The sequence below is a fragment of the Centruroides sculpturatus genome, unplaced genomic scaffold (genome assembly GCF_000671375.1).
Source record: "Centruroides sculpturatus isolate CEXI.00-Female unplaced genomic scaffold, Cexi_2.0 scaffold232, whole genome shotgun sequence".
NCBI classification, from domain to species: Eukaryota; Metazoa; Arthropoda; class Arachnida; order Scorpiones; family Buthidae; genus Centruroides; species Centruroides sculpturatus.
The window spans coordinates 293,917-318,349 of NW_019384487.1; the positions used below are offsets into that span (position 1 = coordinate 293,917).

General features: G+C 30.6%; 1 protein-coding gene and 1 long non-coding RNA gene across 6 annotated transcripts; one reads left to right on the top strand and one right to left on the bottom strand.

The window, feature by feature from the left end:
• The first annotated feature begins 79 nt into the window (after nt 1–79).
• On the top strand, nt 80–23,198 carry LOC111621627. Of its 3 annotated transcripts, none has more exons than XR_002756107.1 (6): nt 80–93; nt 2,864–2,984; nt 10,849–10,969; nt 14,511–14,735; nt 16,873–16,935; nt 21,712–23,198. It is a non-coding gene; the product is annotated as an uncharacterized LOC111621627 (long non-coding RNA). The 3 variants fall into 3 exon arrangements; XR_002756106.1 differs by having other exon boundaries at nt 10,849–10,962; XR_002756108.1 differs by lacking the exon at nt 14,511–14,735 and having other exon boundaries at nt 10,849–10,962.
• On the bottom strand, nt 6,328–19,673 carry LOC111621624. 3 transcript variants are annotated; one of them, XM_023363825.1, is made up of 17 exons: nt 19,099–19,673; nt 18,960–19,030; nt 16,649–16,769; nt 16,235–16,476; nt 15,769–15,941; nt 14,504–15,477; nt 14,341–14,434; nt 13,981–14,186; nt 13,773–13,852; nt 13,598–13,706; nt 13,362–13,515; nt 12,591–12,801; nt 12,316–12,516; nt 11,616–12,010; nt 10,831–11,539; nt 9,066–9,812; nt 6,328–6,760 (listed from the first exon to the last, which is right to left on the bottom strand). In XM_023363825.1, the coding sequence occupies exons 3-17, from the start codon at nt 16,738–16,740 to the stop codon at nt 6,417–6,419; spliced, it is 4,731 nt and encodes a 1,576-aa protein (XP_023219593.1). In that variant the 5' UTR covers nt 16,741–16,769; nt 18,960–19,030; nt 19,099–19,673; the 3' UTR covers nt 6,328–6,416. The 3 variants fall into 3 exon arrangements, with proteins under 3 accessions (XP_023219593.1, XP_023219591.1, XP_023219592.1); XM_023363823.1 differs by lacking the exon at nt 18,960–19,030; XM_023363824.1 differs by lacking the exon at nt 18,960–19,030 and having other exon boundaries at nt 19,092–19,673.
• Nucleotides 23,199–24,433: the final 1,235 nt, after the last annotated feature.

The window sequence follows — 24,433 nt, forward strand, 5'->3', positions numbered from 1 at the left end:
ATAAATATCCTAGAAAATTTTCTGTGGTAGTAATTAATTTAAAAAAATATTATTTTGCTTCGGTGATTTGTCGTCTGCCATTTCATGGAACTGGTAAGGTTTTAGCGCTTTCTCTTAGAATTTTTATTGATATTAAGTTTAAAAATTAAGTAAATCTTGAGATATTTTTTATATATTCTTCGGTGATAATCGTTATTTTATTATGAGAAATGGTTTTAAATAGTTTAATGAGTTTAGGAAATATTATGGATGTTGCATGCAATTTAATACAAATTGCATGCAACATCCATAATATTCTATACAAATTTGTTTTTCTATTAAGGTAATCATTTTCATTTCTTACACAAATATGTTTTTGTAATCTTTAAAAGGTTTTATACCCTTTAAGGTTTCCGTCAGAAACAGTTATTGTATTATTGAACAATAAAGAAACACTAACAACAGTTAGTGTTTCTTTATTGTTAGATAGAGTCTAATTTCATTTCTTTATAGCAGAGGTGCTCATAGTCATAGACGGGGCACAAATATTTTGTACATTCCATGTAGACCTATACAAAGATAGGGCCATTTCTATCATTTATAAGTGATGTATTAACATGAGTGTCTACATAGGGGGACGAACGACACACTTTACTTTCCCTGGTATCAAGTAAAATATTTCACAAATTATAATTGTAAAAGTGATTGAGATATGTAACCTTATACCCTCGGCCATGGAACGCTTTGATACAATACTGTATTCTATAATATACTTTTGAAAAAGAAATTAAATAATTAAATAAAAATTTATTGACGTAATTGGTTGTCTTTAAGCTTTTTCTCCTGGAAAATCTTATGCGGACGCCTGTGTGTGTGTCAACATTGTTTGCCTGTTTGTATACATAGTTTGTACATCACTGGTTTATAGTAACTACAGTGGAACTTCGGTATACGACCTTAATCCGTTCCTGATGTTTGGACTTATACCGAATAGGACGTATACCAAACCAACCTTTCCCATAAGAAGTAATGTAAAAATGATTAATCCGTTCTCACGTAAAAAAAAATGGCTGGCTTTAAACACCTCGCTTTCCTGCTTGATTTTTCATGAGATCAGCATGTATCTTTTTAGCTTTCTCGCAAATAATTGCTTCTGATACCTGTCACCAGCACATTGTTTTTCAGTTATCCAAAGCAAAAGCATTTTCTCAACATGATCTAATGTTTTCGATCTCTGTTTAGAAATTGATTTAACCCCTTTCGCAACGTTAGCAGATTTAATAATGTATTTATTTTTCTAGATTGTCGATATCGTCGTTCTCGGAATACGATATGCAACAGTTAAAATCTCGAACACGCGTGCCACCTTCGTATTTCTCAACAATCTCTTTTTTCAGTTCCATTGTGATTCTAGTAATTTTTTTTAGTTTTCTGTTGCTTTTCATTTGCCTTTTTGCAATTCACGATTAATAAAAATAATAAAATTTTACTTACAAATTAAAATCAGAAGAAATTTAACAAAGTTATAAACAGCGGGCCACGGACGTCTAGTCTGGTGTAGTACACCGATAGTGCTACTTGTTCATAGATGGCGCATATAATTGAATTAAGTCGTATACCGAACAAAAGTCGTATACTGAGCAAAATTTGTTTCGTCCAAACAGGACGTATTCCGAATTGGACGTATTCTAAATCAGACGTATACCGAGGTACCACTGTATTAAGAAAGGGTAGAGGAAACAAAGCAAACGTATCAATGAATTTCTTTAAAAAGTACAATTTTATTTACGCTATTTATTAAACATTCTATAAATGGTAATCTCTGCTGAATTTCCAAATTTATGCCCTTTCTAAGAAAAATGTCGAGGAAGCTTTTACAAAGTGCAAATTTTTAAAAACTATAGACAAAAAAAAGGGGGCCATTTTACTTCAATTTCTTATTATTCAAAGAAAATGACTCTGATTTAAGGTTTGATATTGTTATATATATATACATACACACTATATATAACTGGAGAACACCAGGATTGTACAAATAATAAAAGACAACAGGATTATGGCCGAAACATGATCCTAAGGAAGTTATCACATAATCATGCTTCCATTCTGTCAGCAGAAGTGGTCATATGACCTATAGATTATGTCATAACACAAATTTGGCACCGAAAATATTATGAAGGAACACGTTTCGGATTATGCACCGTTTAACTATTTTGGTCGAACGAATCTGGTCACTAGAAACTGTAATCTTACACTTTATCGTTTGCTTTAAATTTTCATGTTTAATTAATAATAAAATAAAATATTTTATAAATAATTAAACAATTTTCTTTTAAAAACATATACTATATATTATACATTGCTGACCAAGTAAAATGCAACACCATGATGGATTATAGATATTGCACAGCGTTGCATTTTGCTTGGTCTGCAGTGTAAATAAAATAAAATTATGTTAATTTAATGTATAAATTAATTTTTAATCGCTTACAATATAATTTGTTAATTAATATAAGACAGAACACTAAGCTAAACAATCTGAAGAGAGTAAATAATATAAATTTAAACACGAAAGTTTTACTCAGATGTTTTTTACAATATACTACCGGTATTTATTGAATTTTTAGAAGTCTGATAAGCTAATATTACGATCTATATATTCAAAACGTAAAACATAAATTTTATACTTAACAAACCAGTGAAACCAGTATATTTGGAAAGGAGAAACACGCGATTTTGATACCGAAATTTATGAAAATCAAACGACAACAACAACAACAACATTAAGCTAAAAATAAATAAATAAAATCTAGGTACATACCGGAATAATAAATCAATGAAAGGTATATTTTCAACGATGACCATTCTCGAAATTCTCTTTCAGCTTTTATAAAAGAAGAAAATTCCGTGTTTTAGGTCATGAAACAAGTCTGAGAGTGAAGGAATCGTAGAGTGAACTGACAAATCCAGTGTCGGAACTGAATTACTGCAATGCCGTAGGTGAAGTAAAGTGAATTTTCTTTTATTTCGCTTTTGTCTTAGGGTTATAGACTAAGTCATTAGTTAAGAAGGTTGGGCCACATTAGCCACGTGCAGCACTTAGCTTAAATCTCAGAAAACCGTAGGAGGGGCTACAAAAAACATTTAGAAACGATCTAGGAGAAAGCTCGAGGTTTGGAATTGCTGCTAGAGAGTATTGTTGTATAGCTGACCAAAAGAGCCGCGACAGTAAAAATTTCTTTTGAGTGTAGTGTTAAGTGGAGACGCAACTGGTCTAAACAACAACTTTTCGAAGTAAAGTAATTTAACAAGGAAGGAAGAGTTTAAATTACTTTTAGTGTTGATTCAAAAATACCGCATTTCTTCACTAGAATAGGCATATTTTTTAAATTTATCATTAATTTTAAATCACCTAAAACTTTCGCTTGATACAAAAAATGAAAATTATATCTAACCCAGTCTTCTCTACAAAAAATTTACTGCCAATTAATATTAAAATAATTTATAAAATTAAATATGAAATAAATTTTTGAGTCACGTGAGAGAAGTATCAATTATTTTTTCTAGATTGGCTCTTACACGAACAGGATAAACTATTATAACTTTTTATATAGCCTACATTTATCAGAACAAACTGGAAATCGTTATATTGTTTATAAATTTGTATACATTTTAAAAATACAATTAAATTAAATTCCTGTATTAATTATACGTGGGCATAAGCATATGAATATGAAAGAAAGAAGACATACCCACCAATATTTTTGTAACAGCAAATTGACACCTCCCAATATATTTTTTATTTTAAACTAAGCTACAAAAATTATAAGTAGAAACTAGTAGTTTACACAACAAATACAGCTTATTTTTTATATCCATTCAAAACCTGACAATGAGAAATGTTTCTTACTCATATTCCTTCAATATTTTTATATAATTATACTTTTATAATTATACCTTTCCTCTATAAAAATTTTGGAATAACAGATAAAGCAGAATAATTTTATTTTCAATAACTAAAAATTCCCGAACAATTTAATTTCTTGTTAATAATAATATAATCGGGATATATAAATTCTTTAAAATGTTCTACTTTTATGAAATGTTATTGTTTAATAAATAGACTACTAAAACCGATTTTATTTATCAAACGGAATATTATATAAATAATTTATAAGCATGTTATTGTTAAGCAAATATATTAATAATTCTTAAATATTTAACCAAAAACAAAATCACGTCTTTATAAGATCTAAATAAGGCACCTACCTACATGCTATAGGACATTTAAATTGATTCTATCTATAATATTTCATGTTTTAATCAATCGCTAAAATCATTTGAATCAATAGAAGAAAAGTATGGCGATCGGTCAAAAAATGACCTCCCCAAGTTTTTACATTTTTGGACTCAGGTCCTTAATTAAAACGGCGAGTATTGGAAAAAAGTTGGTGTTTTTTTGCTGTATGTAGTTTTTTCCGGATATTAGTTTGTGTGGGGGGGACAATTTTTTCACCCACTTTCGAGCTTAATAACTCCTGCGCCTTTTATCGAATTTTTCTGAAATTTTGCAGGGAGGTTTATGTATATTGGGGTAATTGATGCAATTAAACTTTTGTGGTTAAAGTTTGAGAGGATGGGGAGATACACGGGTCACGTGTAATAACTCTAGTGGGATCAGACTTAATATTTTACTCGTTATTGGTATTTACAACACAGTATTTTATAAAACTCATTTTTATCTTCAAAGTTTTTAAAAATAAAATCTCATAACAGAAGCCAAAAAAAAAGTTAAAAATAACAATAAAACTGTCATATTTATCAATAGGTTACACTTCAGGCTATATTTAAGGTAGGTTGTATTTAGAAACAGTTATGTAATTGTAGTTATTCATATCTTATATAAATTATACTCATACGGTAAAGAGTTTGTTAATCCCACACAATATACTTCGTATGTTAAATAAGCAAGGACTTAAGATTTCAAAATATTTATTTAAAAAAATTAATGGACATCTTTTCATATACAGTATAAGCGTTAATTTTCCTGCTTCATACATAAATAAAGATACAGTATGAAGTAAACTGGATACTGTATTTAAATGCAAAAAAGAATTTGTCATACTGGAAAACCCATTACGTTACGAAATTAAATAATACGTTTTCAGAAATAAATAATTATAATTATTTTGTAAAACATTTTAGGTAAAAATATTTTAAATAATCATTATAAATCGACATTTAATGTATAAATTTACTACTTCATTTTAAAATAAAAAAAAAAACAGTTAAGTTAATATTAATTTTTACCATGATCTATAATTTTATAAACATTGAGAAAAGTTTTCATATTTTAATGACATTTTCTTCAACTTAAAGTTTTTACACACCTCTTCTTGCATGGTTTAAAATTCAATTTCCTTATAAATTATCACTTATTTATAGAACTACACATCTAAAAAAAAAACTATTACATATTTAAATAACCGCGTCATTATCGAAAAACATAATTAATTTTGATATATTTAATACGAAAAAAGTACATAGCGTGACATCACAAACGCAAAAAGTAGTTCAATTGTTGTGCGGAAGTGTATTTTTGATACTAAAGATACAGGAAATGCGACTATGCGTATTAAGCACGAGGTTTTTCTCTATTGTATTCATTGAATTTTTGTAATGTTTCCCTCTCACACACGACGGGGAGTGACACGTGCTGAACACGTTTTAACAAAGCGGAAGAATAACGTAACAGCGTGATTTAAATTATTACATGCATTAATTTTCTAATTTAAACTTTTAAACAGAAGGAAAAAAAACATTTAAAAGGGGGGTAGCAATTTGTTTTTTCTTGTTCTTAATCCCACTCGAGAATTTAATTAGTAAGTTACAAACTAGTTTGAGACCAGAATAATAGAGTATTGTTTAATAATCGAATGAAAAAGTCAAATTTCTTCATTTTCTAATTATTAAATAGCAGATCATCATTAAATATCCAGTCTGTCATTTCATGTACAGTACTTTAAATGTCATTTACCTGGTTAAATTTTGTAAATAATATAGACGTAGTCAATATAAATATAACTTTTAATATTTCATAAAAAATTTTTTTTATTAAACGAATTAAAAATATTTATAGACATAAAACAACATACCTGTAACATAACAGAAGTTTAAGTTAAATTTTACACGCCAGATGGCGCAAGTAATATTTTTTTTTTGCATACAATACTCTACAAACAATTCATTTTCTTTTAAATATTTAAAATAGTTAATTAACAATTTTTAAGGGTCTTTGCGGGTAGATGTAAATTTTCTGTATGGGTAATGTACAAAAATATTTTTATTTTACTATACAATATTTATAAAATTTATTACTATTATTGCGATTTATGAGTATATTAGTTCATTTTTATAAGGGTATAAGAAAATCCTCATTATAAATGGCTTTTTCTTTTCTTTGTCGTTTCGTTTTCTTCTCTGTAACTAGCTATACTGCTCCTAGAGCCATAGTGTTGCATTCTCATGCTCTTACCGGTTTCCTCGTCCGAACTGACATCCAGTGCGTTGTTAGTGTAACTTTCTAAGTTACCATTAGAAAACATTTGATCGATTCTTCTCACATTCGACCTTGTTCGATTACGTGAATTGAATTCATTTTTGGCACCAAGAGTTTGCATTTTCGATTGATTACCCAACACAGTGTTCCTTCTGACTTCTAGCGCTCTTAACGTTTCTTTTCTCCTATCTATTCTATTTAATGCACCGAGAACTGGTGTTGCTGAAATGAAATTTTGGATATTATTACATATTAAATTTATATAATTTATATTAAAACAATAATAACTGAAAACTGCAATTTAAATACTAAAAAGTTATTAAGAATTTTTTTAACATGTATATTAATACAGTAGATGATATGCCACATTTGTACTGTACATATAGTCTATAGCAGGGGTGTCCAACCCGCGGCCCGCGGGCCGCATGCGGCCCAAGGCAAGTTCCAATGCGGCCCAATAAAGGTGTAAACAAAACCGACAACTGTTTTAATTTTTTATTATTTATTTATTTCAACGGCATAAACTCAGAAAAGAAGTTTCACAAAGCTATAAACCTTTATTTATATTTTAGTTTTGAGTGGAAATTAAATATTTTCATGTACTTGGAGATGTGTGAATGAGAAAGGATTACTAAATAAAGCAGGAGTTGTGACTCAAAGCATTACAGATCCAAATTTGGTGAAAGGAAAGAAAGGACAAAAGCTAAAAAGTTCTCAGAAAGGTTAAATAGTTCTTCTGTTAGGTAAATATTGAGTCTTAATTTTCCAACCTTTCTCACTTCTTTATCTTTTGTCCTTTCTGTTCTTTTTCCGAATTTGGCTCTATAATCCTTTGAGTCAAAACTTTATTTAGTATTCCTTTTAGCGTTGCAAGATTTGGCTACATTGCGCCAAATGTGGCTACTTTTTTAGTTTAACGTAAAAAAATATCATTTAGCGCTTTGGCTACTTTTGGGGCTACATTTCATTTATAAATATATTAGTCGAATAAAAATGCGCTTTAAAATGGTGTTTCGTCACTTTTCATTAATCAGAGACTCAAATAAAGCAAATACTTGCGTTTTATCAAATAAATGAATTTATCTATTTCTAAGTAAAAATTGAAAGTGACTGTAGAAGTAATTTTTTAAAATATCCTATTTCGTGATAAAGTTTTAATACTTATTATTATAATCTAGACATGTTAATTTTTAAATATACTTGTATATTGAACCACAAGTATATATTATATATACTTGTGGCCCAAAACTCCTTGACTTCTTCCAATGCGGCCCAGAGAAACAAAAAGGTTGGACACCCCTGGTCTATAGCTAGAAGAATAAGAATTATCAAACATATACTCGTTTGTCCATACAGAAAAGATTATATTACAATATGTTACATGTATATTAACTTATACATAATTTACTGTACAATCTAGCATGCTAATATCAGACTTAGGAACGTCCCGATACTTCCGATGATATCGGTACCGTATCGATCCCTTCGATACCGAATACTTTTTGTACTCAATAATTATGGTCCTATACCGATACTTTTCCCAGGGTATCGGATCTGGTATCATTACATTTTTCACAGACAGGTAAGGTTCGATTAAAACCGGATTTTACAGCCGAATTAGAGACTAAAATGGAATTAAACACTATTTTCGGTTAAATTAAACTTAAAAAATATTAGGCCTAACTACAAAAAATCAATAAATGTATTATGTCAGACTTCATTTCCAGAATCTTATATATGCTTAGAGTTCTGATTACAATTTATAAATAAATATTTAGTTAAACATTATGCAATACTTTTGTTTGTTACCATCGGGATGTTTAAAATGAGTTAGAATAGGGCGACGCTGTACAGGTAGAGGGGGCGTACTTTTTTAGATTCTTCGGCCCCTGCGGCAAGTGTACTGTGTCTGTAAATCTTTACGTGTACAATAAATCACCTACTTGAATGTTTGAGTCTATGTTTCATTTGAAGGCACCAAATATCTTGCAAATTTGGCTAAAGAGCGCCTTTTTTTTTCTTTAACATCTTGAAACTTCTTGCTTATTTATGAGATTTATACAAGAAAAATCACTTTTATAATGTTAGGATGTAACTATGTTTACTTTCATGGTAATAATTTTTAACATATAAACTTATTCATACTTTTATAGGAACTTTATTGGATCTACATATCAATGCTCCGAGAAGATTTTCTTGAAAATTCTTTTATGAATTCTTAAATATTCATATAAAAATGTTGATAAAATCTGATTAATCAGCTTTAATAATCTAATCATAGATCTACACTTAAAATTTTTTGATAATTTGTTAAATTTAACGTCACGCTATCAGAGAATTTGAAGCTTTTTTGCATTTTCATTTATGTTTGATACATTACATGCAATATTTTTTGCTGTAGGCATCCATTAAAAATAAAAAATACACGACGCAAAATATTTCTAGTTTAAATTATTTTAAGGTAAATAAATATAGTATAGCTTTGCTATACTTCTCGTTATATTTTGTAACGAACAAATCAACTTACCTTCAACATCTGCTGCAGAAATATTCATAAACCTTTTCCTAAAGGCAACATCCAATGTTCCAATTCTGTTTTTCTGATGTCTTCTCTTTTCCAGATTGAAAATGGTTTTTCTTCTGGCCAATCTGTCACCAGTTCCTTTAGAATCGTCGCTTGTATCATCGTCGAAACCTCTCAATCTTTGTAGTTGTTTTGCTATTTGAACAGCATTCTTGTCGATGAAGGCATCATCAGTGACATCATCGGTTTTCTGATTACAACAAGTTAATTCTATAGATGCAAGAATGTGCGACAGGGTACCAAATCGATGAAACAACATAGCGACGAACTGTATCACAAGAATAAGAGCGAAGAAAACAGCAAAAACCAAACCAATAGGTTCCAGTTCTAAATACTCCTTTTCTATTCTTACTTCGCTGGTTTCAGGTATGTACGTTATGTTGGTTTTAACTCCTAGAGGCCAATCTAAATGCAATTGATCCTTATTCAGTTGTAAAAGAAATACTATCAAGATAAACAGCGCATTAAACATGAAAAACGCAAAGACCACTTTGTTTCTCAGTTCTTTCAATTCTGCAGCAACTCGTGCTTGATGTTCTTTGTTTTGATCAATTGGAAATAAATATTTTTCCAAAAGTTCTTTCCAAAATTGAATTTCTGGACCTGATAAATATTCTACTTCTCCTCTTTTCAAGTCTTTATCTTCTATCCAATATGGATTCACCAAATCGTCTCTTTCTTGTTTAACTTCTATAAAAAAAAATGAATAAATCATAAAGTATAATTTAGCTACTTGGTAAGATTTTTAAACAAATTTTTTTCCTGTACATATGGATGTGTGTGTGTGTGTGTCGTGAGAGAAGAGAGAGAGTGTAGGGAGGGGCACAATTTTGTTCACCCACTTTTAAGCTTAATAACACCAGTGCCTTTTGTCGAAAATTTCCGAAATTTTGCAGGAAGGTTTTTGTATTAGAAGGGTTGGTGTTATTAAGTTTTGGTGGTTAAAGGTCAAGTGGGTGAAAAGACAGTGGGGACATGTGTGATATCTCGAGTGGGGTCGAACTTAATGAAGATTTTACTCGTTATTAATATTAACAATTGTTTTATAAAACTCATTTCTACCCTCAAAATTAAGCTTTTTGCCATTTTAAGCTTATAAACAAAGTTCTCATAGTAGATGACGTCACAGACAATTTTAATTTTGTGCTTGTATGTCTTAGTATTTTTGGCCGGGAAAGTTAAGCAATTCGTTGCTCGATTTTTTTGTTATTTTCCTACTTCTTGCCTGCTAAAATGCTAAACAATTATATTATCGAGATAGTTATTTTGTGTGCCTTTAACTTTCAAGATATATAGGGAATTAACATTCTAGTATGTTCTCTAAATGATGACATTGTTGAGTTCACCCCCTACGGAGTAACGCTGAGTAAAGTAATGGAAACTGGAACAAGTTTGTGACAGTGATTCAGCGTTAAAAATTGGAATGTCTTCTTAGAAATACGGACTAGACAAAAATTACATAATTTATGACTTAAGCATTTTTACGTTGTTACATAGTTGTAAAAAATTCTGAAGTATTTTTATTTTTTTACCTAATGCTCTATCTATTTACTTGATTAAAAAAGAAAAACACTAAATTTAATCACACAAATCGGAATGTCACTTTGCAGTAAATAATAGATATGCAATACAGCTAATTATGATTTATCATGTAAATCACCAAATTAATAAGATATTTTAAATTTAATATACGTTTTTTTTTACGCACCTAATCTTTCACTTTCAGTTAAATCTGATGCGGAATCGAAACCTTCTTCTTCATCTTCATTTTCAGCAACGGTAGAAAGTCCAGTAGAACCTTTACCCGATCTTCGACCAATAGAAGAACTGTGTTTTACAGGTAACCCGTGAGTAACTTCCAATTGTCTTTCTACTGATTCCAACTTTTTATTAAGTTGATCTAATTGCTCGCCAATCCTAATCAGATGCATTTTCTCTTCGTTTGATTTTGGATAAGTGCAAAGCATACATGTTAACAAATTTCCCAAACTGATAACAATGCTTCCATCTTCATCATCATTTGAAGTAAGTCCTAGCCAATTTAACAGATTTCCTCCCTTTTTCTTTTTCTTTAGCTCTTCTTCCTGTTGTTTTCTTTCTTCTTCCATTTCTTTCTTTGTTTTTTTCGTTTGAACTTCTCGAGTTCCCCAAGTAACGACGTTGAGATTCACAAGAGAATAAATAATAAGCAGCAGATACATAGAAGGAATGCTTAAGAAGTATAGCAAGCCAGGAACAACACACCAAAATTCTTGAGGATGAATAACAGCCGCTATGAAGAAACTCCCCGATAATGCTATCAAGAAAATTGACGAAGGAGAACCTATACCGTCCTCAGATAATTGAATAGACGTACCAACCAAAACAGCCATCATCAGAAGAGCATAACAAGCACTCATAATTTGAGCTACCATAATCTGTCTCAAAAAAAAATTAAATATTAATATTTAATTTTATAAATGTTTATACCACCCATTAGAACACGAAACTCACCTGAATATCATTTTTAGCCACGAAACATATAAACATAAAAAATAAAATAGGTATAATGTTATAATTGAAGGAGTACCAATTGGAAATTTTAAACGCTGCTACCATAGCTCCTACCAACATCAAAAATATAGTACCAGGTCCAAGTACTGTACCAGTCATCAACATTCCTTGATACATAATGTAAGGGACAGATATATTATCGTTAATTTCAACAGTGCGTTTATAATCTCCCAAAAGATCCATAATGTTAGCCATGGTAGATGGAGCCCAACGACGTCTCTGTGTGTAAAATTCTCCAAATCCTTCAGGACAATGTGTGTAAGCATCGGAAGCAGCACTGTACTCTACACGATATCCCCGTTGAAGAAGTAAGGTACATAACCAACGATCTTCACCTGAATAAATATATTAAAAAATGAGCTAAGGTACATTTCAGCCTTTATATGAAAGCTTTTAAAAATCAGAGAATTTCAAAATTCAACAATGCCTATATTTAAAACATAATGATAGTGGTCTTCAATCAAAGTAAGATTATTGAAATTATCTGTGTAAGGAATGGACTTTCACGGTTTTTTTGACAGTAATTATATAGATTTTAACATTGTTGCAAGTTTTTGCTAAATGCTCTACGTTTTATACTCTAACAATGATATTCGTCAATGATTCAACTTATAGACTTATAAATTAATTCAAATCTTACCTTGATCGTACTGCACATAATGTCTAGCTTCATCAGATTGTGTTGTATATCTTCTCATAACGTTGTCATCCATTAAAGCTTTGGCACGAAATAAAGAAAAGCATCCAGGACTACAAAGTACACAACCAATCATATGTTCTGTGGCTTTTTGCAGCCAATGGCCAATAGCATATTCGAATTTTTGATACCATACCATTGGTCCTTGATGGACAAATGTTACTGTTAATTCGATATAAAGATAAATTATTATAAAACAAATATTTAAAAAAACATACCTGATCCGACAGGATGGATACGACCACAGGCAGCACCCAAATTTCTATTTTTCTTCATTAAATCTACTAGTAACTGTACTGCTGGTGGTGTAAAGTTAATGTCCCCATCTAAGGTCAATATAAAAGTGTTTTCAGCCATGACCGCTTTACGATTGACATCAATAGGAAGCTCCATTAATCTATGACCCAGAAGATAGTACATATACATCACCTGGAAAGAACAATTTAATAACATTTTTACTAAGCTTCATTCTTCTTAATATTAATCCATAAGTAAGGCAATTGGATAGTCAAAGCGCACTAGCCTAATGCTCTGGAGGACCCGAGTTCAGATAAATTTCTTGGGATAATTTTACACAATATGTCGAGCCCAGTCCCTCATTCATTACCCAGCCATCTGTTGTGGGCTTGCTTGAACCCATTGAGGGCTTGAACAAAGACTGTTTAAGTGAAGTAAATAAGTAAATTTGTGGTTGTTACTTTATCAAGAAGCCATTGATATATATTTTATGAGGTTGTTATATATAACTGTATCCATATCATTTTCAAAAAATAGAGAGAAAAAGTAGCCTGATTTCTTAGTAAGTTTTATTTATAGGATCAAGTTTTAGATATGCATTTAAAAAATTCCCAAATAACATACAAACTTGCTTTTCTGGATATATTATTTACCCGATATAAACTACTCTCAAATGAAAAATCATACGTCATTCCAACTTATTCACTAGTTTACCTCGACCTTTATAATAATGTTAAAGCTCATAAATTTACCTGACTCCATCTTTTTCTATGACGAATTTTAGCTTTATCTTTTAGATGAGCGATGAGTTTATTTTTTCCAGGCATAGTCCAAACTAGTCTACCTCCGTAAGGCGTGGGAATCTTTTTTGGTGGTTTCAAACGTATGTTGCATTGATGAACATTACTAATAACATAAAAATGTGGTTAATTAAGATAGAGGAATTTTAGAAAGGTTATTAAATCTATTTTTTTTAATTATCATTTACCTTGCAGCTTCGTCAATAATTGTGATCATTGCCTTTACAAAACGGTTAACCACCATTTCATCATCATTATCATCACTCAGTTCAAAAGCATCATCGAAATAGGCATGAACTATTATCAATCATTGATTAATTTCTATGAAAGTTCAAGTTTTATTGTATTTTTAAAACTTTTTACCTTCAAATTCGTAATAATCGGGATCAACTATCCTGAGATACTTTTGGGCATTTCTTCTAGCGCTTTGATCTTCATCCATCCTGAAAATTAATAAAAAGACTAATGAGTATTGCACTCTAAGTTATTTCATGCGTAAGTGGTAACCATTAAATCTGCTTTAAAAAATTATTTATTTTTGTGAAAAAAAAAAAATGTGTTAAAAGCATACCTCATTACAGACTTCAACATCTGAAGCATTTCTTCATTAGTTTCGTGCCACATAGTCACGCACGCATATACGCGAACTATCTGATCAGCACTCTTAACAGTAGATTTACTTCCACCATTCTGACTTCCTGATGTTTCAGTGTGAATCGAGATGGTTTCATAGTATTGAGAAATATCGTTATCTTCTGTTCCTTCCAGGTCCAATTCCTATATAAACACATTATTTTAATATGTTAGAGCCTAATTTATACTAAAACATTTATTATAATATCTAATCTTATAGCATAAATATAAATTTTTAGTATTAAACAACTGCAAATACCGTAAAATTTAATTAATTGTAGACAATATCACAACTTACATCACTTTTAATTTCACCTTCATCATCTCTTCTTCTGTTCAAAGCTACTGATTGATCGATGAGAACTCCACAATACATAGGATTAACAAACAACCTGTGCAAATAAAAAATTACTGTATAAAAATAAAAATTATTAATTTATAATGAGTAAAATTTTGCATACTTTTCAGTCGAAGCCAATCTTTCGCATTTGGGCATCCAAATATGTACCGCGATCCACGTCTGCGATAGCAACCACAAGAGCCACATCCAAGCGTATTGATTTGAAACAAAATCTTGAAAAAAGTCACCCTGTGGACATGTCCAGAAGAGATATTTTGGGAAGACTTCATCAAAGAAACAATAATCTTCCATCCGAAATCCACAAGAAGCAATCAGCAACGATATAGAAACAGGTATGGTTAAACTAATAGGAAATGCAAAACTGAAACCTTGAATACATATCTTGCAAGAAAATTTCCCGAATACATAGCAGAGTAGGGCAGAAATCGACTGTATAAAAAGGACATAAATTGGAGTCATGGGAAACGATTCGATTGCTATTTGTTCGTCTAAAGGGCTAGCTGTCGGTAAATCGGGTAATTTTCCGGATAAAACACTATTCTTTACTTGCTGCACATTTATAAGATGGGTCTGAAAGCTTTCTTTAAACAATTTTAAAATATGAGATATGTCTTCCATTGTCATGTAGAGGAAACATAACATGCTACAGAAGATGACGATAATTTTCCATAAGGATATGAAGACGTAAGTCAAGTATCTGCTCCTTCTGAGATCGTCTTTCATTTTGCTTAACCTTCTAATACAACTTAAGGGAGATCTTTTATCTATATAATTCTCCCACCATCGAAACGAGACCAAAAATATGGAAAGAGGAATGGCCCAAGAATGATTGCTACGTTCTACTAAAGGCCATATAAAAAATCCCGTTGCTTGAGCCAAAATGGATAGAAAATCCACAACAACTTTCAAAACTCTTTTCTCTTCTTCGCTGTTGCGTGAAAGCAAAGATAAAACTCCAGGCACAAAACAAACACAGTTCGTCAACATGGCGGCTTTAATTACATCCAGATCTGGCAATACTACAAAAACCAAGAGCGAAAGACCTATAGTGTGTAGTGTTTCCATTACAAAAACCTGAAAAAAATACAGAAATTCTGCTATAAAATATCACAAATCTAAATTTATTTATTTTAATATTAAGTAGCTTATCTGAGAGAAAAAAGTGTTAACAAATGCATTATGTTTGCACGCTTAAAAATAACTGAAGCACGGTGGAGAAAATAAAAATAATTGATCATTCGAGCTTGAAATTAACCCCGATTCATTATATACAACTGAAGAGAAGGTTTACTGACCTAGATATTCAATTAAATTTTAAATAAAACAATAATAAAGTTCAAATACTATACTAAAATTGCGTATTACCATGAAAAAAACTGGAAGTTTCGGCCTTTTGTACGATTTAAAAACACAAATTCTAGTACTTCGGAAGAAAGTAAATAGTTCTGGTATAATTAAAACGAAGAACAGAGCCCATATCCATACTGTTTTCTCACGATCTGGTATGGAAACTGTGTACTCTTTATCCCTCTCCAAGCCTAGATAAAATAACAAATCATATTAAAAACAGTCTTAATGTTAAACAGCACTAAAGTTCAATCTAGTTGAATAAATTTTTCATATATTCATACTTCAAAAATTGCAACAATGTAGATAAACATGCTACAAGAAACACTAAACCTGTAAGAAACAATACAGGGTGGAACCATCTTTCCATCACCCACGTTTAACAATAGAATTGACAGTGATAAATAACACTGATTTCTAGAGAAAATATTTATGATTTCATAGAATTTATTACATTCTTTAAATAAGGTTTTCCAATACTCACCTATTCCTTTTTTGCATATTGTTAAAGTTCTGTTGATCTTCAGATGCGATGTCATAAATAGAAAAGTTCCCTTGGCTATCACAGCTGTGCATAAAACTAATAAGAAAGTAAGACCATAAACAAATACTTTAAGGAATTTTAAAGTAATTTCTATAGCTTTAGAACTGATCGTTTCATCTTCGTCATCTGGAGGTGTGACAACGAAAACGTCCCATGCTTTCGTCTCTTGTGTGCTCCTACGACTGTTTAAAACAGAATATCATTAGATAATAGTAAAGTTACACCTGTAGAATATATATATATATGCTCGTTTATAAGAATGTAGGCCCTATGTGTTTTTAGAGCGTATTTAGAACATATTCTATGGAAGAAAAATGTATCTTTCATACTAACTTAAAAAAAAATATACATTACCTTCCATAAGTATTTTCGATGAGACTCTCCTTTTCATCATCATTAGTTTCATCTGAAGAAGAGTCATCTATAATTTTGCTCGATTTATCCATTCCTCCAGTTGTTTATGGGAGACATAAATCTAAATTTAATTATAAAAATTTATCTTAAAACTATGTATTTGACATATAAATTTAATTTCATAAATACACCAATATTATATATATTTTTTTATAACATTACAGGGAGATATTCCAAGCATTTTCCAACATCCTAGCTATGAAAGAACATCATCAAAAACTAAAAATGTAAGTAAATAATATGATTTTTTAAATTTATTAACTAAATAATACCCACAAATGTTAATTGAATAACCAAGCCTCAAAATATAACTTTTATGTATCAATTATTAATTAAATTATGATATAATTATCCCCACCAATCAAACGATGAGTTATTTAGATGTGTCCTAATTACGAACTTAACTTAAATCATTCAGTCGTGAATATCGTTTTAATCATCTTAACACAGGAAAATCTCTTATATAAATTTTACATTCAGAAGATATTCGATATCCTCCTAAAATATTAAAATTTTAGTAAAAGTTATCCGGTTATACAAATCAAAGGGGGGGAGAGCAGTTACGTATCTGTATCTATAGTCACGGTGGGGGTAAAAAAACAGGTTTTCTAAGAAATTTAGGTCATTCAAACGTGTGTTTATCTGGGACGAATATCGCGCTCTGCATCAAGGTAAGCAGGAAAAAAACTGGAGTGTTCCGGTAACCATTGTTAATCGTTCCAGTTCCGTTAGATTCGAACAAAAATGGCTCGAGCCGATGTAGATCACCAGCTACAAACGTTGATTAGGCAGACAATTTATTATTTCTAGCTTTATAATACGTTATAATCCGAATTTTAAATCGATGGTTTTGGTATTTTTACAATTACGAAATTGTAACAGAATTGAAAATATTCGATTGCTGCAATCGGCATTTTTTGATCGCCGTGTCTCTGTCAACATAATTGCATTAATTGTTAAGAAACAAGGACGTAATACTTAAATATTCGTGTGAAATATTTTAAGCGTGAAAGTTGGACTTCTGGAAACATAGTATCAATTCAATTTCATCCTCCTACATGTGTCAAACGTCCACATGCATTAAACGTTTACCATACGATAAATTTATTAAATTATTAGTAATTGGATGAGACTGGTTAAACGAGTCACGATGCCATAAATCAACAAAAGAAAAAAAAATTCTAATTTTTCTAGTGTTAAAAGGAACAATCATTCTCTTCTATTGACAACGTGGAAAACGAAAATGGATGCGGGCGTGATTACTTTTTCTAATGGTTTTACAAGAAGATCCCGCTATGCTAAACGTCCTCCACGTTGCAAGGTCACTGGGGCGATAGGTTTTTGGCCCTGGACGAAACCAGTTTTCGTACGACTTCCTGCCTACTCTGACAACTGCATTCGCCCTAAACAGTACACGTACACGATTGTGTCCAGTCATACTCGATGAAAAATTCACTTAACGGCCCACGTGCTGTGACATTCGGTTCCGGTATTTAATAAAACTGGATATATATATATATATATATATATATATATATATATAAATTTCTTTAGTTGTTACTTTAAATGCCCATTTTTCTAAACTAGTTTAATTTCTCGAATGTAATTTTTACTTTATGTTATTAGCGAATGTGCTTAATTGTCATTTTAAACACATTTTAACTAGGTGAGAGGTGAGTTTGTGCTATTGTAATTTGTGAAAAAAAACCTCTTAAACGGAAGCAGGCATCGAAGCGCAAGTAGGATAAGAAATTTATGAAGTAGTTCCTGAACGATATCAAAAGAAATAAGTGATAAAATCGGTATTTCTTATTTAATAACGAGACAAGAATATGATAAACAAACGTCCTCGACCGATCAGATAAAATGATATTGCTTAAATTTGATCTAAAATGGAATCACATTGTGAGAAATCTTCATTTCCTATCCTCTACAAACCAATTATTCGTGACCGTAATCTTATAGTTAAACGTTCATACAATGCTGTGTCCTAAAAGGCAATAGGAGTAGAGAAACAGATAACTTGTAGCACAATCAAAAATAGATAAGACATAACGCCAACATAAAACTGGGCATGAAAAAATTTCCAAAAATATATTTTACGTCAACTAATATTATAAACACGAATTATTTTTAAACGTTCACGAAAAACGTTAACATATTCACATATTCCGTGCCCAAATTTAAATAAGCAGGTAACAATCACACATGGTCACTCAATTTCCGCGTAGCTATCAAGAAAATTAATCACCTGTTATATACTTTCATAATCAAGCAACAGCTGTCTAGTAGACTCGAGCGCTTGTAAAATTCTAGCAACTTCTGTCAGATAGTAATGGTTAAAAAAAAAAAAAACAGTCACCGTTAGGTTTTAGTTACGCACCACTTACCTGCCTTGCTGTTAACAGAAATAACGATGCATTCTTCAAATAACAATCCAGCAATTAACGAAAGGATCCGTTAAGAGTTTGTATCATCATTAACAAAGTCAACGTAAAGGCATTTATCCTCGGAAACTGCAGGTATGAACTCTGCTAAGCCAACACCGTTCGACACACAAACAGACTTCAGAACCGGTTCTCGACGGGCAACTTGTCATGTAGAAGTCACTGTCCCTGTCTTATAATAACTATTGGATGCTTGCGTTTCCACTCTTTGTCTCCGTTTCTCTTGACGTCACAGATCCATTTTTCGAGCCTTTGATATATTAATCTCCACACAGTCATCTTTAACGGTCGATTAGGAGGTTAATTCTTTTCTGAAATCTCAGGTTTAATCTTAAGTCATCCCCTATTGCTAAAAAGTTAATTCGCTTCCATAAACTGGCAACGAACTGCGTGGGTTCTTCATTTATTGGTCACTCAACTCTGGAAGGGTCTTATACGGAATCTTTACCATTTTTGTGGCTCTTGTTTTCATTATAATTTTATGTGTTTAGTAGGAATTAAAATAATAAAATTACAAATTCCAGTATGCTATAGAAAATTCAAGTATTCTACATTGCATATGAATATTTTATAGCTACGGTATACTTAATTATAAGATTTTATAGTAAATTTAGTTCTTTTTTAGCCAATAAATTTATTAAAATGAATGCTAGTTCATTTTAATTAGACTCAATGATCCGAGTTTGGTAACTTCAGTGATCCATGCATCGTTTTAAATACAAAATTATTCAAGATAATTCATTAATTACTTCTGGAATTTTCATAAAAGCGAATCTCGTACATTTATAAAAGGTGTCCATCGATGATCCTTGACACAATTCCGACACCTGTCTGACCACTCCCTACTCAATGTCTCGTTTATATTGCATATAATAATTGTTTAAATATTTAAAATAAATGCGTGTAAATAAAGATTAAAATCATATTTAATTAATAAACAAGTCATCATTTAAAGTGCTAAAAACGCCTTCAAAATGTTCAATTCCTCGCATTAAAAAAGTGATCCAAAAATCTATTTTTTAAAAATGTTCAAGTTTCTAGAACAGCGAAAAATACAAAATGGCTGACAAACAATAGATCGTAAAAAAGAAAATCTTGTAGCAAATTATCAACCTTATTGAAAATTACTAAAGAAATATAAAATAACCTTACAATTTTATGATTGGCAAGTTTACCAGCATAAGTTATAAACCTACAGGCTTGTCTAGCCTTATAGCTAGATATATTTAAATTCTGATCAGGTTATCTAGAAGGGACGGACGGGTCAAGGTTCAAAGATCTAAAGATTTTTATAAGAGCATCGTGATAATGTAATTAAGTATAATTTATTGATGTAGAAGAAATAAAAGACAGTTAGACAATCGGTTCCATTCTAGTTTTTTCTAGAATTTTGAATACTAAAACAAAAATTTTCGAATAAATGTTCTGCTACACTATAACCCGCAGGTTTGTTATTTTTTATAGCTTTATTTAGACGAGATTATATAAAATTGTTATAAACTAGATGCGTATTTTTGGCTAGTTACATCTATTTCACATATAGAAAAATATTCCGCGAATGCGTATCATAGAAAACACTTTCTCAATAGTAGCGTTACTAGTACTGTTATGGAGAAAACTCACCCCTTAACTGTAACATACAGCAACTACAGATTATAGCTACTTGGTGGTACTACGGATATTTGGGTGGTAGCCTACTATAGCTATACTGTATAGTAATACTATAACTGTGTTAGTACTATAATAAGTAATATAAGCTAAGCAATAATATACATTAATTATGATCTATAAGTTACGTTGCTATAGGCTAAATTGTAACATTAACCTACAGTTAGGTAGTATTAAATATTACGTCAGAATCATTAACCCAATACAAATATTATACGATCTGAACGTCTAGTTTACAGATTACTATGTATAACTAGAACATTAAAACTAATAATTGTATATTATTCAACAATTTTAATTAATATATTGACTTAACTGTATTATAAATCAATAGTGTAGATCGTCAGTTGTTTAGTAATATTGAATATAATCTCATACAATGGAACAATAGATCCTCTTCGTAAGAATTAGTGATTTCTGACTCAAAAAGAGAAATGCCCGAACCTGTATGACAGCCTTTAACTTCACATTTTTCAAACACGTTTGTTTGCCCCACTAAAATATTTTATATTTATAAAATTATATGAGAAAATTAAGTTAATAAGCACCATTAAAACTATATTTTTTACTTAAAATTCCATTCATTTGATTTATTTGTAGAATACAAATAATATATTTAACTATAGAAAACATAAATTACTTTCTCTTCTAATATAGTTCAATAATATAGATTTAAGTCTGTATATATAGTATCCCAAAAGTCAGTTAACAGTGTAAGTCGCAAACAAACTATAAATTAGGAACTTTGGCTCTTTCAATGGTTAACTGACTTTTAACTCTATTAGCCTTAGTATATGTTAATTTCCTGAGATTCGTTTCATTTTTAAAGATTTTTGTTGATATTTCGCATTTAATATAATTTACTTTTAACATATTCTGCATATTTAGAGGATACTATAAGGGCCATCTGACCAAGCCCCCACACAGAGAACCAGAGAGCTTCAGAATTTGGTCGTTTATATGGTAAAGGAGTAGATTGATGGCATAAGGCAACGAACGTATAGGCGATCAGATAAGTGGAAAAGATTTTTCGTGTGAAACTGACTCTGATTTACGTGTTGGACATGTGAATAAACCCGGTAAACTCCACGCTGCCTGTCCTGTTACCAGTGTTCAGGCATCCACTAAGTCACTGGTGGGTCTTTTATGTAGAAGAACACGAGTCTGAAAAATCTGTTTTGTTGATTTCAATGATATATTTTTATAGCTTTCCGAGAGAGATGAGACATCATACTTTTGACAGGCCTTATCTCACTTCTCTCAGGCCATGAATGTTTTCATCGAGATAAACAAATCCCTGCAAAAATTTTAAAGCTTTTAGGTCATTCTTTCTTTTTCGTAAGATGTTCTTTACGATTACTTCCAATTAACATTCAATTTTTATAACAAAATTCATGCAATTTTTTTTAATATAAATCGTTTAGTACATAATATTTTCTGACATTCTTCATATTAAATTCAAGAGGCTTTTTTTCCGCTAAAAAAAAAAAAAAAAAGGTTACGTGGTATTAGTGATGCATTATTGAAACCTGTTTCCTAACTCATTTAAATATTTATCACAAAAATAATTATCTAATTATATATTTTCAGTTTTACCGGTTATTTAACTTAATTTTTAATTTAAATATTCAATATGACCAAAAAATAAAAAGAACAGATATATTTAATTCACTTCTAATAAAGAGGTATTCATTGTTTATATGTTGTTAGAGGCCCATATAGGTAGAAGATGATGGATTTAACACATATTCTACTTTTAATGGTGTAAAGGCAATGCCTAGAGCAGATGACAAGTTAATTATAATTCGAAAGAAATAAGTTTAATAGCTATAAATGGGCGCCATTTTGTTTCTTTGAGATAAAATATAATGATTTATGATGCCATTAAACCTCGATTATAAGTAAAAATCTTGTTTCGAGAGTACTCCATATTGCAAACTCGGAAAGAAAAGTTTAACAAGCTCTTTTGTCCTTGATTACAGACACAGAGAGATCTCAAAATTATTTTTATGCAAAGTATTCATGGATATAAATTAAATTTTCCTTTGATAATATATAAAAATATTAATTATATAATTTCAGAAAAGGGTTAGAACACATGTTTGTGACTGGGTTGACTCATCTCATCTCTCTCATGCCCTGTGATATTTATATTCACGTGAAACGACCTCATTTTTTATATATATACATCATGTTTACGTATATGTAAGTATCAGAAAAACTAGATAGATGCAACCTAAATAATTAATCAAAGCGTTAATACATGATACATATCTTAATGAGATAACAAAAGAATATAAATTAATTAAATGTAAGATTGAATATACTTAAGAGGAAGAGCCGAACAGATTGAATATTAAAATGTATATATATTCAATTTAGAAAAATGGTTAACAAGAACAAGAAGCTGTGGAATATCTTCAAGAAATAAATGGGCGCCATTTTGTTTCTTTTCAAAATTCCGTGAACATGAACACTCTTAAGGTAGAAACATCTAGAATTAATCTATGTATGTAGAAGGACCAAATAGCCATGAATGAAAAAGTATGCATTACTTTAAAATGCAGGAAACTATTTTTCTCAGTAAAAGAAATCAAGTTTTTGGCAACTATTGATGTAATTTACATTCGTAAATTAATGTATTTATTGTAAACTTTAATTATTTGTGCGTTCACAATCAAAAAACTTAGAAATTCTTAATACATTTTAAGAATTTCTAAGTTTGACGCAAGACCAAGAACCTCATCTCCTTGCCCATTACTAATATTTTTATTTATTCTATATTTATTTGTATAATATCCTGAATAAATTGGGCCAGAAACCTCAAAGAACTTAAAATGACCCTGGACTTAGGGTTTTTTTTTTAAACTCTTTCTGCCCTTGATCACTAAGAGGGCCTCTTTTAGCAAGCCCATTATGGGTAGGCCAGGTCCACAATGTGGTGAGGGACCGGACCTTGACATATCCGACGGACCACTCCCCGAAAAATTTCTGGGGATTTTTCAACGTTTCAAATTCGAGTCCAAAATGTAAGACATGTCCGGGAAAAAGAGAATTGTTTACTATGTATATGTAAGTCGTTAAGCACATTTAACAAATTCATGATTTACAATAATGCATTGGAACTATAAATTTGTACATAACTCGTATTCTAGATATAAAATCTTAAAAAGCAATACGAATTCTTTATATTTGAGGATTTCGCGTTTCTTCAACCTCAACAATCAATTTATACTGTTTATCTCTCACGGAATGGTGAAAGTTTTTGTATAAGCTGTAATTTCCTTCAGTTTTTTTTAAATGGAATTAAACTTTGAAGGAAATTCCTGTATAATGATAACGTAAATTGGCTCATTATATGTGGCTCACGTTTTATCATTTCCCGTAGTGTTTTAAACATGCGAAAGGCCAATCTACTCGGACTCGTCCGTTTTAATCTTGTTATCGAGTTAACGAGAAGTTTAAAGTTGACGTAACTTCTTTCTCCAAGTGGCAATGTCCTCATTAAAGATCGAATTTCAAGAATTAAGGATCATCGATCAAACTTACGAAATAAACATAGAATTTAGACGTTTAATATCGTGGGAAATATTAGTTTATGGAGAAAAAC

What these genes read in the sequence shown, in the direction of transcription:
- LOC111621624 (XM_023363823.1), bottom strand. Translation starts at nt 16,740, where the DNA reads ATGGATAAATCGAGCAAAATTATAGATGACTCTTCTTCAGATGAAACT. An exon ending in TATCCATCCTGTCGGATCAG is followed by an intron (nt 12,517 to 12,590) that starts GTATGTTTTTTT and finishes TTGTCCATCAAG; the next exon opens with GACCAATGGTATGGTATCAA. An exon ending in TTCTGCAGCAGATGTTGAAG is followed by an intron (nt 6,761 to 9,065) that starts GTAAGTTGATTT and finishes ATTTCATTTCAG; the next exon opens with CAACACCAGTTCTCGGTGCA.